This window comes from Carica papaya, chromosome 5 (assembly GCF_054855325.1).
Source record: "Carica papaya isolate Zhongbai chromosome 5, ASM5485532v1, whole genome shotgun sequence".
Taxonomy (NCBI): Eukaryota; Viridiplantae; Streptophyta; class Magnoliopsida; order Brassicales; family Caricaceae; genus Carica; species Carica papaya.
Window position 1 is genome coordinate 40,184,163 of NC_142313.1, and position 14,309 is coordinate 40,198,471.

Below are 14,309 nucleotides of genomic sequence, written 5' to 3' on the forward strand. Positions count from 1 at the left end.
AGATGTATATAACCGATGTACTAATAAGAATTATCTTATTTTAAAAAAGACTATCACCGAAGGCAAGAAGTTGAAACGGAAATAATTTTTTTTTGGGCATCATAATCGTTTATTTTTTATTTTTTAAAAAAATTATGACAAAAAAATAAAATAACTAATGGTGAAATTTTAATTGATAGGTAACATTTAAAGTGAACAGTAAGTCTCAAGCTTGATAGTGAACACTGGAAGTAAACTTTTGAGACATGTCCATGAGTATTGATGACACTTCATACTTAAGAGTCATAGGAATCTTTGATAATGCACTCATAAAAAGAATCTTATAACAAATAACTACTTAATATAACATAGCAAAAATGCATTTATTAATATTTAAAAATTAAAAATTTGCAATAAAGTTATGTTATGTCCAGTCATATCCCTGTTGATTGACTTAAAGGCATATTACTTGTCTCTCAATAAGGGAATATTGCATGTCCATCAAATAAAAATAAAAACAAGACCATTCTGAATGATAATCCAAAAATGATTAAGTTACTTTCTTTTTACCTAAAATTTGTATTGTAAAAATAAAAATTATTTAGAAACTTTTTTTGATGATTTTATTGCAACCATGAGACTTTATAGAGTGAGAAGTAAGAATAATTCACAATACAAAGATATCTTATATTCAAACTAGAAAAATGATCAAAGAGAAACATAATGTTGCATAGCAGAACAACAAACCATGTACCCGTGGCTATCTGAAATGCCACAAGAAAAATCTCTGTTAGCTTGTTGCAAGACGCTTGCATGTGGAGTTAATTGTTAGAGTCCTCAATAGTTTGGACTACTGACACTTGTCTACATGCTACAAGACATCTCCACTTTGTCCTTTAGTCAATTCACAATTCTAAATGCAAAAAATAACAAAAGAAGAAATTATATGCACATAATTATTCTAACAACTTTCCTCAAAATAAGGTCGTAAGAGTTAAAAGTTGTATCAAGATTTAATGAACACCAATTGAGAGAGAAGCTTGATAAACATGTTTACTATTTAATTTTGAGAAGAACTTATATGACATGTAGTTTTCTTGACGGTAGTAAGTTTCCGAGCAAAATAAGAATTTATTTTTAACATGTTTAGTTCGTGCATGAAAGATTGAATTAGTAGTAAAATAAATTATACTTACATTTTCATAATATACCCATTTATCACCTATTATTTCCATAGAATCAGTACTAAAGTGCATGTGTTATTCTTGACTTAAGCTTTAAATTCTTCACATAACGGATTGCTTTATTCCCTATAGCATTGAACTTTAGAGTTGTGTTAAAGGTATTGAAGTGGTCAGAAGGGCCTATATATAAATCATATTAAAAAGTTAAAGTTGCAGATCATGCAATCATTCAAATGGAATATAAACATAAGACATAACATACTATTGAGACAAAGTTAAAGATTTAGAGAAACTCGGCAGAGAGACATTACAATAAATAAGATAGATGTTACACTTTTTTTACTTCTTATTTATTGTAATATCTATATATATATATATATATAAATGATCGATGATTTTGAGGGTTCAATGATGGAAGGATTTTTGCTTATACGATCCAAAAGATTTTGAGTTCTTAAGAGTTATTGTAAGTTCATTATAAAGAGTTTTTACTGAAAATGCTAAATAAAAAGAGATCTATAAATATTATAAGACAAGATGAAACAATAGAGAAAATTGAACGACAAGAAATAAAGAAAGATCTATATAAGAGAATTGAAGGCAAATTTGAAGAATGAAGAGTGGAAAACATACCTAAAATAGTAGGTGAATACTATGCAATTTATATAACCAAATATATAGATAATAAACATGAGAATTAGTCACTTTAATAGGATCTTTTGTCGTAGTTACTAGAGAAATTAATAAATGTCTATCATTCTCTTATGCTTGGCGCTAATGATTTTTTTTTTTTAATTTTGCAAAAAAAAAAAAAAAAGACTACAACTTTCCTAAAAAAGAACGTTTGTGATAATTTTTTAAATATTTTATACTAAGTGATTTAGTATCCTTATGTATGAAAATAATCAATTCGATCATGTGGTTGATTTTATTGTGAATTTTTGATCATAGTTTCTATATAGCCATCTTATCTCTTCCTTCTTCGTGATTGAGTTATAGAAGAACCACATTCTCGATAAGGTCCTCTTATATCTTTTTTTTCTGTGATTAGGTTATGAATGATGGAGAACTACGAATCAAGAAGATGATATTAAATTATAACTAATTTTATTATAGAGTAACTCATGATGTAATAAATATCCTAACTCTATTTTATTTTTTATTTTATTTCGTTTTCAACAATCACATACGTTTTTTTCACGTAATTTCTTATTTAACATTTGAGTATAAATATATATCTATTTGTATAAAATTGAATATATAATTAAAATTCGATTCATTTATACTCTAAATTTAAAGATTCTAATTAACTTCTGTATCTTAAATAACTAAAATTTATAAATTAAAGGATCAAATGTTAATATTTTTTATTCCCATAGCTAACACCTTTTATTCTAATTCATAATCTTCGTGTAAAGAAACAAAAAAAAAGACATCTGAATTAGATGCCTAATGTAGGCTGATGATCGGTGGATATTCCTTTTGGTGTACTAATTTAGTGGCTGAATGAGAAAAATCTTGTCCTTGCCACAGTAACCTCACCGGCCTTTTCGAAAAATATATATACACTATATATATATATATATATATAATACTTTACTTTTTGTCAATGCATGAAAAGAAAAAACCCAAGTAATTCCTACTTTTCCAGGAGGAAAACCCCCAGCTGCCACCCGTATATTGCTTTACATCGTAAAAGGTGCATCACAGGTTGATTAAGAAGGTATATGTGTGTGTATATATATACACACACAGAATATATATAGCTAATCTAATATTTATAGTTGATACCATATTAATCAAGAAGGTTATTAAACTAATAATTAGTATGAGCATATTCTTCTTCCATAGCTTAGCACTGTTGGTGGCTGAAAAACAAATTAAGAAACCGCAGGCTGGATAGAGAGAGAGAGAGAGAGAGAGAGAGAGAGAGAGAGAGAGAGAGAGAGAGAGAGAGAGAGAGATACACGTATATATAATACACACATATATAAGCATATATGTCACGATTATATTCTTCTTTTCATATCTTTTAAGATTTAATTCAAATCATAAATATGTGCATGGAGTAGTTTTATCCCTGCTTATGATTTGATACTGTTATTTTATATAAACTTATAACTAAATCTAAAATGGGATAATATATAAAAATGAGAGACAAGACCAGAGCAAAACTCTTGGTTCTTCGTTTGTTGGTATAAAATATTAATTCAGGAAACTAATAATTAAAATGTAGAGAGAATAAAATGTTGCTCGTTGGATTTCTTTTTTTTTTATAGAAAAAGTGAGAATTCATTTAACTTGATAGGTGAAAAATATCTTGAAGATAAAAGAGGAACCAAGAAAGCAAGAAGTTTCGAAATATAATATTTTCCATTCGGGTTACAAAGAATTCGTTTTGTCAATACATGAGTTCCCTTACTAGAATTCCGAAAAATTTAAAAAAATAAATAAAATTATAAATAAATAAATTTAGTTCGAAGTTTAACAGTAACTGTAACATAATAATTACTTTTCGAGAATCTCATTTAACCATCAAATGTAAAATTTCAAGTTAACAGTAATTTATAAATAAAAAAATAAAGCTTATATTTCAACTATCTCTACAGAAATTGGCATCGGGACACACTACATGGCCATAAGCACTATTCTATCCGATGAGTTATGCCAAACTTAGACCAGAACGCTCTATTCGTTCAATCTAATAGACATCACAATTAATTTTAAGCATACATTGTAGTGGCAAAGTCCAATGCGACAACGAGAATGCTGAAATCTCTTCGCAATAATTTATATAAGAGAGGAAGCACAAAGGCATAAAAAAAATTCAAAATAATTTGATCTTAATTTAGTAGCGGTACGACATAACATGATCTATGCACAAATTGGCTATAAACCCATTAGATAGCTACAAGATTCTTAATTCATGAGAAACATTATTTATCGTTCATGAATGTTATATAGGATGTTTTTGATTTATAATTAATTAGGATATATAAATTAATTAGGTATCAAAGTATTATTAACCCTAAAACATTAAAAAAGAAGTTAAATAGGATCCTTTTGAATCATCAAAATGAGAAATACATATATTATCTACTAATTTATTCAAATATTCCTTATGTCATGAAACTAGATTATTTCACTAAATAAAAGTATATATATATATATATATATATGGTATATTAGTTAATACCATTTTTCAAGGAAATGAGAAACACATATATTATCAACTAATTTATTCAAATATTCCTTATGTCATGAAACTAGATTATTTCACAAAATAAAAGTATATATATATATATATATATATGGTATATTAGTTAATACCATTTTTCAAGGAAATGATAGCAAAAGAAAACTACTAAGTGATCACGTATATAGTAAATTAAATATTGAAAAGTGGAGTAGAAGGAATATATATATATATGTATATTTATCTCGTAAATCAAGGTTTAATGTTTATTTATTTTGGCTTTTTTCTTGTACTACTTCTGATATTCTCTTCTTTATCCCTTTGGAATTAATATTGTTCATTCATTGGTTGTAGTTCCTATTATTTATAAACACTAACAATATGTATATACGTATAGAATGAGATAGCATGTTCAAGAAATTTCGATCCTCAAAAGAAGCATTGCACGATGGAGAGATAAAACATGCATGCACCTTTAACTGGTTTTTTTTTTATGTGATCATTCACCACCATGGTATGTATTATATATATATATATATGTGGGTATAATACGTACACATTATAGTATAAGCGGATATATATATATACACACACACACATACACACACACACCAAGCTACCTAGTTAATTAATGAAGTGATCATGGGAAAAGCAATTGGCTTTAGTTTCTAATTGGCACTTGGCATCTAATTTTGAGCCGCCTTGATGGTCCCCTATCTTCAACAAAGTTTCTGGCTTCTTTTTTATTGTTTAAACATTCATTATTCATTATATAACTATTCTTCTCTAACGTTATGCTCTCCTGAAGGTTCTGGTAGTATGCATGTGTATATATATATACACATATATATACGTATTAATTAATTAATTAATTAAACTGCTCATTCATTCACTGTCTACAGACAGAAAAGCAGGATGAACTTCCATTTCACTACTTAGCAGAAGCATCTAGAGAAAGGCTGGAATCAAATATGATATTTTTCTAAGGATATATATATATATATGATTTTACTAGAACTGAAGCATTCTTATTTGGTCGAATGTGTTAAACATCAATCAGTGATTTCACGTGTAGAAAGAACAAATGGCAATGACAAAGTAAACTTTTTACATCGTTTTATTTTACATGTGTATATAGACCTGTATATAAACGTGTTTGTATGTGTGTATATATATATATATATATATATATATCCGTACATATATATTGATAACTCATGCTACAGGAGTTGATATCTGCAAATAATAGTACGTGGGCTGGGAAAATGGAAAGTAAATGAGCAGAAATTACTTATTACTTTTGTATTTATCCAAACTCCAAGAAAACATGAGCTTATTACATGTGGATACAAAAGAAAACAGCAGGAAAGTAAGAAACAACAAAACATGAACAAGCTTCTTGTTCATAGTACTTCGTAGATGCATAGTTATAGGTGGTGTATAAGAGGAAGTTGACACAGTACAGCCAAGTAAATAAATCCTGTTTGATTATAATATAAAAAATTATATGATTATAAGTTAAGTACTGACTTTATAGATATATAACTATGGGAAGAACTACGTTACCAAATAATGATTAGAAATTAATTTGATATTATGTTAAAACATCTACATATATGAACTAGCAATCATATAAATAGTTCGAGTTATGAGATGAGATAAAAATATAGTTAACTTTGATATTATGTTATGTTGTAAATTTAGAATTATATAACTATAAATGTAAGAATACATAGATTAAGGTAAAATATATAAGATATTACTTGATTGATGTTGAATAAACATCTCTTGATAAAAACCAAGGAAGAAAATTAATGTGTATTAATAATTATATAAGTTTCAAAAGAAAAAATATATATATATATATATATATATAATTATGGCTACGAAAATGAAAAATGAATGCTCTTAACCCCGAAATTTATGAAAAAATTTCAATATGCAAATTAAACATAAAATCGCTATTCTTATTTTAAGTTTTTGTATATTTTATTTTTTTATTGACGTGGATAACGAATTATCTTTCTTTTAAAATTTATAATTCATTATTTATTTATTTTTATATATTATAGAATATGAAATTATCTTAATTCACAAGAACAAACCTATCATAATGAAAAACGACCATTGCTATAGATTATACTTCTATTAGTATGAGTTTTTTGATCCTATACAAACCGAAGCCTTTTTTATTTGTCCATTTATTCTTTCAAAACAACTTGGAAAAGTGGTCGGTATAACTATTTGAGCTTTCTCCGCCAAAAGGTTTTTTTTCTGTTCTAACAAAATTCTATTTTGTCTAAGTATTTTTATACCAACGATTAGGTCGATACTTGCTTTTCAATGCCTAAAATTTATGTATTCTATATAGTTTTATTATCAAATAAATTATTCCAAATCTATATATTATATTTACATATAAATTAAATTATAAATATAATTAGTCTAATATTTACATATTTATTGACAAATTTTTAAAATTTATTTTCATATAAATAAAAAAAAAGTTGGATCCAAGCCCATTTTGCCCTCCATATCAACCCAACCCCTTAGACTTCCAAGCCCATTTAGCCCATACCCAACAGCTCAGTCCCTATATATATATATATATGTATATGTATATGTATGTATGTATGTATGTATTCTCGCTGGTCATTTTCAGTATTTGGATTAAAAAAAATTGAAAAATAAAGAAATTATTCCAAAAATAAATGTAATATTTTGTTTTTCTTTTTATTATTTTTACATTATTTTTATCAATAACCTGCAGCGTCTTCTACTTCCTCCATTTCTCCATTTCCAGCAGCTCTCGTCTTGGTTTACTCCCGGAATTGAGCTTTGCTTTGAAGAAACAGAGAGACGAAGCTCTATGATCCCTCGCAAGCCCTAGGTCTGGTTTTTCATGCAATCGGATATCTTTTCCACTTTCGGATCCCCAAAATGAGAAATCGTACTTCCAACATCATCTCCCCAGGTCAGACCCTGTTCCATCTCCATTACAAGCTCTTCTCTTCATCGTCCTCAATTGAATCACTTCCCCATTCACTCAACGGGGAACCTGATTTATCCGACCTCCCCGCGCGGATTTTCTCCATTGTTTCCCGACCAAATTGGCAAAAGAACCCGTCTCTCAAAGACTTAATCCCGGCCATATCTCCTGCCCATGTCTCCTCTCTTTTCACTCTCAATCTCGATCCCCAAACTGCTCTGAATTTCTCCTATTGGATCTCGCAGAAGCCTTCTTTTAAGCATACTGTCTATTCCTATTCCTCTCTTTTAAACATTCTCATTAAGCACCGTTTTATTTCTTCTGCATATAAGATTAGGTTTTTGATGATTAAATCCTGTGATTCCGTTGATGATGCTATGTTTGTTCTGGATTTCTTAAGGAAGATGAAAAGGGATGATAGTGGTGAATTTAAGTTTAAGCTCACTATTAGGTGTTATAACACATTGCTAATGTCACTATCTAGACTTGGATTGGTTGATGACATGAAGTATGTTTATTCAGAAATGTTGGATGATATGCTCGTGCCGAATATTTATACGCTTAATACGATGGTTAATGGATATTGCAAGGTAGGGAATGTGGCAGAGGCGGAGTTGTATGTGAGCAGGATCATTCAGGGTGGATTGACTCCTGATACCTTCACGTATACCTCATTGATATTAGGGCATTGTAGGAACAAGGATGTGGATACTGCCTTCAGGGTTTTTAGAGCAATGCCACAAAAAGGTTGTCGTAGAAATGAGGTTTCATATACCATTCTTATACATGGGCTTTGTGAAGCAGGGCGGATTGATGATGCTACGCGGTTGTTTTCCAAAATGGAAGAAGATTATTGCTATCCTACAGTTCGTACATATACGGTGATTATATGTGCACTGTGTGGGTTAGGGAGGAAAGGAGAAGCAATGAATTTGTTCAAGGAAATGTCGCAGAAAGGGTGTGAGCCAAATGTTCATACTTACACTGTGCTCATCGATAGCTTGTGCAAAGAAAATAAGCTTGATGAGGCCAGAAGGATGTTAGATGGGATGTTGGAGAGAGGGTTGGTTCCAAGTGTGGTTACCTATAATGCAATAATTGATGGGTACTGCAAGGAAGGATTGACTGAGAATGCACTTGAAATTTTTGGTTTGATGGAATCAAATAATTGCAAACCAAATGCTATCACATACAATGAATTGGTAGATGGGTTCTGTAAAAATAAGAATGTACATAAAGCAATGTACCTGCTGACTAAAATGCTTGAGTGCAATTTGTTGCCAAACTTAATAACTTATAATTCCTTAATTCATGCTCAGTGTAAAGCAGGTCATTTTGATAGTGCTTATAGATTGCTTAATTTGATGCATGAAAATGATCTAGTCCCTGACCAGTGGACATATGGTGTTTTCATAGACTCATTGTGCAAAAGCAAGAGACTAGACGAAGCTCATGTTCTCTTTGATTCTCTCAAAGAGAAGGGCATAAAAGCAAATGAAGTCATATACACTGCTCTGATTGATGGATATTGCAAAGCTGGAAAACTATGTGATGGCCACTCTTTGCTTGAGAGAATGCTTATGGAGGACTACTTGCCAAATTCGTGCACTTATAATGCCCTTATTGATGGTTTCTGCAAAGAAGGAAAAGCGCAGGAAGCATTTTCGCTGTTGGAAAAGATGCTGAACACAGGTGTAAAACCTACAGTTCATACATATACAATTCTTATTGAAAGAATGCTGAAAGAAGGTGATTTTGATTATGCTCATAAAGTTTTTGATGAAATGGTCTCCTTGGGACATATGCCTGATGTATTTACATATACTGCGTTTATTCACGCATATTGTTCTGCGGGAAAACTGAAAGAAGCAGAGGACATGATAGTTAAGATGAAGGAAGAGGGGATTATGCCAGATTCACTGACATACACCTTGCTGATTGATGCATATGGAAACTTGGGATCAATATATTCTGCTTTTGATGTTCTGAAGCGAATGTTCGATACTGGTTGTGAACCTTCTCATCATACGTTTTCTTTTTTGATCAAACATCTTTCAAAAAAAAGGTGGATGAAAGAAAATGGAGATGCAGTTGGTCTTTATTTGATTTCAAATGCCTCCTACATTGATGTTGCTGACGTGTGGAAAACAATGGAATTTGATTTTGCTCTGGATTTGTTTGAGAAAATGCTTGAACATGGTTGTACCCCTAATGTCAACACTTATGGGAAGCTCATTATTGGACTTTGCAAAGTTGGTCGATTGGGAGTAGCACAGAGGTTATTTAATCATATGAAAGAAAGAGGAATATCTCCCAGTGAGGATATTTTTAATTCTCTTCTTAGTTGTTGCTGTGAAATGCAAATGTACGGGGAAGCCATAAAGCTTGTGGATGATATGGTCTATCATGATTATTTACCACAATTAGAGTCTTGTAAACATTTGGTTTGTGGTCTTTATGAGGAAGGGGACAAGGATAAGGCTAATGCAGTTTTTTGCAAGTTGCTTCATTGTGAGTATAATCATGATGAAGTAGCTTGGAAATTGCTCATTGATGGCTTACTAAAGAAGGGCCTTATTGATACATGTTCTGAAATGTTAGATGTCATGGAAAAAAAGGGCTGGCAGATCAATCCTCAAACGTATGCAATGCTAATTGAAGGACTTGATGGAACATAAATTTTACTTGTTGGTTCTTTTTTTTTTCTGCCAGAAATTTTTTATGAGTGGGGAAAAAGGTTCTTCCACTTCTACGCCCAGCTATAAATTGGGGGTTCAAACATACAGATGGAACAAAGCAGATGTATATTGTCAGAGCACTAGATGCTTTTGGCACACATTTTCAATGTAAATTGGGCCATCTTATCGATTTTGATTTGAACATTTTTATCAGTTGATGAGGAAGCAGTATTTCTACGGTAAGTACACATTTGGATTTTTCCCCCTCATTTTCTGCTACACTCAGCTTTGATATGCATATGTGGCTTTCCAAAACCTTGAAAATATATAGGTTAAACATGTAGATTTTCTGAACCATCAACCTTGGGGTGCACAAGCGAGGTAAAGGATCCTATTTAGAAGGAACTCTTTTGCCAGAGTGCACATGCATTTGTCCCCAAATATAGACACAGGGAGCCATGTTGATTTATTGAGTTTCTTAATAACTAAGCTCTAAAGTTGCATATGCTTTCACGCTGCAGTCCAAAAACATTTTATGTAGCTGTGGAAAAATAAGTCACAGAGGTAATCTAGTGGGTCTCACGAGCCTTGAAGTTGAGCTCCATTCTTTAAGGCATGGAAACAAACAATAGAGTTCATCCAAATTTTATCATAAACTTGCTATTAATCATTTTTCTGCTCTATCCTTGCACAATAAGTTAACTAGTTAAAATTGCTATTATTTCTAGCCTGTCAAGTTCATGACTAATCTGATAGAATGTCGGAAATCTTGTGATGGCCAGTTGTCTACACTAATTCTTTCATATTTGAATATTGGCTTGCTTGTCCTCTCATCTTTTGCTATTGATACGGTCTCTTTTCTGATCTTTGCCTTTCCTTATTATTTGCATCCAAGTTTTCTTTATCTTATTGTGCGTAATTCTCATAGGCATTTACTTTTCCTTGTTATTACTATTTTCACAATACATAATAACATTTAAATATGAGATTTATCATTCATGAGTTTAAAGAAAATTATTTGTGTTCCTGGTCCAGGTAATTTCCAGTTCAGTAAAAGCAGGAGTGTTTTGAAGGAAAAGGTCCATATGCCTTGGCTATAGGAGGGATGGCATGATCTAGAAAGAGGTTGCTTTGTGAATCTGTCTTTACCATCTACTCTGGATTCTTCATTATAACATAATCTCTACATTACTCTTTCCTGCACTTTAACTCTTTCAAAATGCAGAAGTTTCTGGCACCTGCTCATGAAACCGAACAATTATTACGGCATCAAATGATTCAGAGCAGCAAGCATTCCAGACGTCAGAGTTGGTTACTATTTGAATTATTCAACCAATCAAGGAGAATGTAATAGTAAGCTCCGGTTCGCAACATTAATTTTAAGCACTAGCTTTTTAGCTTATAGATGTTCGTATTAAAAGAATAACATTTTCTAACGATTGAAATGTTTAACTCATTGAGGTTCAATCTGAATAAGTTGTGTTTGAGAAACATGGTAAATGCTTTATTTTTATCCCCAAAAGAAAGGCAAGATATTTTCTACCATTGTGTGTTTTCTTTGGCCCTTCGCATCATGTAGTCCATGTCATTTCAGTTTTTCTTCATCAACTAGAGTCATGATTTACATATTAAGTGTCATTTCTAGAATAACTATCCAATCCAGACTACATCAGTGTCAATTTTTTTTTTGAAATAAGCATCAGTGTCAATTTACAATGATTTCAATTATTTTTTCCCATAATTTCTTTGTAATTATATTGATGCAATAGTTAGGCATTTTTGGGATTATCCCTCACTGTTTATGCATCTCTCTTGTTGATTCTTATAGATTTCTCCCTTTACAAAAGAAGTATATTGTCTCAGCTACCCATTTACAGATCGTGGTCAGTTTCTGTGCTCATCAAAGATGGAAGTGTGAGACAGTGGAATTCTTTAAGTGGTATTGACCAAGTAATTCTCACTAGCCCATGGTTGGCTGAGGGGACATCCCATAACAACATCAAACACTTCTTCTGCAAATAATACAGGTAAGTTTAGTTCCATAATTGGCTTTAGTTACTCTTATACCTTCTCAACCTGAAAGCAAAAGGAAAAAGATGGAACTAGAAGATGCAGATAAATAATGTGAGAATCATATAAACAATTTGAAGCCCAGATTCATGAATAACTTGGAGAAGCTCATCTAGGAACTGCTGCAAACACCTTTTAGGTTTTTCTGACCAATTAAGTAAAATATGTTTTGCTCTATTGCAACCAGTTTGAAGTCCAAGAGGTTCCATGAAAGACTTTGTATAAAATTTATATGCTAATTTATTATATGTTTTTATGTCCTTTTAACATTTTTCGTTATAAAAGTGAGTTCAGTAAGAATAGCATCCTTTGGCTTTTTGAGCATGCAATAGTCAAACAGGGATAGGCTTACTGTATTTATAGATCTATAGTTATTAAAAAAAAAAACAGACATTTCTAGATCTATTACTGGTGCCTATGCAATTTTTCTAATGTTTGTGAGTGATTTAATCAATCTTAACTTGGATTATTTTCACGTGCTTTCAAATTAAGAAATAACTGAAATAACATGATCTCACAAACACTTGGTGCATGGTAATTAATCTGCTTGTGTATAAATTTTAAGATAAAGGAATTTTCTTTGTTTCTTTTTGTTTTCTTTTTATGGAGAAAAAGGACGATAGAAGACGGGGCGGATTTGCTAGCTATAGCTCTCCACAACCCAATATCTATATCACTTGTGTCAAAGATAGTGCCGATCCAATCCCTATAATGTTCTAAGATTGCATTATGTGCTTAAATTTTTTGGTTTCTAGATCTCCCATTGTCTACCTACTTCCACTGATAAATTCATACATAATCCCACTGTTGTAATGGTTTCTAAGAGAATCGCACATGGACTGAAAGCACAAAGGCTGCTGCAATATCCTGCTTTCGTGGTTGAGGACAAGCAGAACTGTAGATCCCATTTCAATTAATTCGATTCAGTTAATTGTTGTTTTTCTTTGTTTTAGATTATATAGTTTGTTATTATTGGTGGTCAAAAACAGAGTTGATAGCAAAGCATCATCGTTGAGGAGAGGATTAAGTAGGACTACAAAATTTGCTAAAGACTCGAGTTTCTGGATTATGATGGGTAGAGAAGGGACCAGGTGACTAAAAAGATATTCTTTTGCACCTTATCAACCTGTCAGGAGCGGCTCAACCTAAATGACATTCAAAGAAAGCAATAAACCTTTTATGGCAGAGAAACATGAGAATCCTTTATGGCAATTTTTGGAGGTCTATGGTTACAGAAAGAAGAAGAGGATTATTATCCCAGAAGGCATTGGTTTTCAGGCTGGCTGATGTCTTATAGTCCATGATTGAAGTGGAAGCAGTGCAGAGGAGGAATCAGAATTTTAAATCACTAGAAGAATGAGCGAATTTTCAGAAAGTTCATCAGCAAAAGACTAGTTGTGGTATGGGCACTCTTGGTGGAAGAAGTAGAACCAAACATCAGAAGGGATATTAATACATCGAATCGGTCAAAGGGAAAAAAATTGGTCAAACTCAAAAAGAAAAAAGGGTCTCGCGAGCCGGTTGCAGCACAAATTATTACTACTAAAATAGATAATAGTGTAGATATTGTATTTCATCGTTTGATCATCTAATGATATAAGAAATGATATATAATAATTACTTATTTTCTTCATTATACATTATATTTTTGTTGGTATAACATTTTTAAGAAACTATAGTAATTTCGTCCAATTTTAAAGAGATATACTAACTATATAAACAGAAAGGTTTTAAGCATATATCATCAGCTTATTTCCCTTGGTAACAGTTTTTAACATACACAAACAACTCATCATGTTTCCATACCAAGCAAGTGGTTTTGAACTTTTTAGAGGACCACAAGGAATAATTTGAACTTAAACCAATTATGCTTCCATATTCCATAGGTCATTCATTATTACACTTTTATGCTGGCTTTACAAACAATTACCCTAGTAAGGTCCTTCAATATTCTAATACTGTTTTTTTTTTTTTAAATTGAACTAATTGATTTTCATTTATACATTATTAATTATGTAATTTTATAATTAAATACATTAAATATTTCCCTTTTAACATATTATCAAATACATTCAAATAATCAAAGAAAGAAACTTCTAAACTTTACCACTTGAAAAAAAAAAAGTATATATATATGTACACACACACACACAAGAAAATACATATATAATGTAAATGGTCGGAACTTAAAAGAAAATAAAGTCATGAATTAA

General features: G+C 31.1%; 1 protein-coding gene across 7 annotated transcripts; it reads left to right on the top strand.

Moving 5' to 3' along the window:
- The first annotated feature begins 7,098 nt into the window (after positions 1-7,098).
- Positions 7,099-13,734, top strand: LOC110821069 (Pentatricopeptide repeat (PPR) superfamily protein). Of its 7 annotated transcripts, none has more exons than XM_088220927.1 (5): positions 7,099-10,265; positions 11,062-11,151; positions 11,252-11,379; positions 11,855-12,053; positions 12,706-13,734. In XM_088220927.1, exon 1 carries the CDS (start codon positions 7,300-7,302, stop codon positions 10,024-10,026), a length of 2,727 nt encoding a protein of 908 aa, XP_088077053.1. In that variant the 5' UTR covers positions 7,099-7,299; the 3' UTR covers positions 10,027-10,265; positions 11,062-11,151; positions 11,252-11,379; positions 11,855-12,053; positions 12,706-13,734. The 7 variants fall into 7 exon arrangements, with proteins under 7 accessions (XP_088077053.1, XP_021906465.2, XP_021906464.2 ...); XM_022050773.2 differs by having other exon boundaries at positions 12,712-13,734; XM_022050772.2 differs by having other exon boundaries at positions 13,086-13,734.
- The last annotated feature ends 575 nt before the right edge of the window (positions 13,735-14,309 follow it).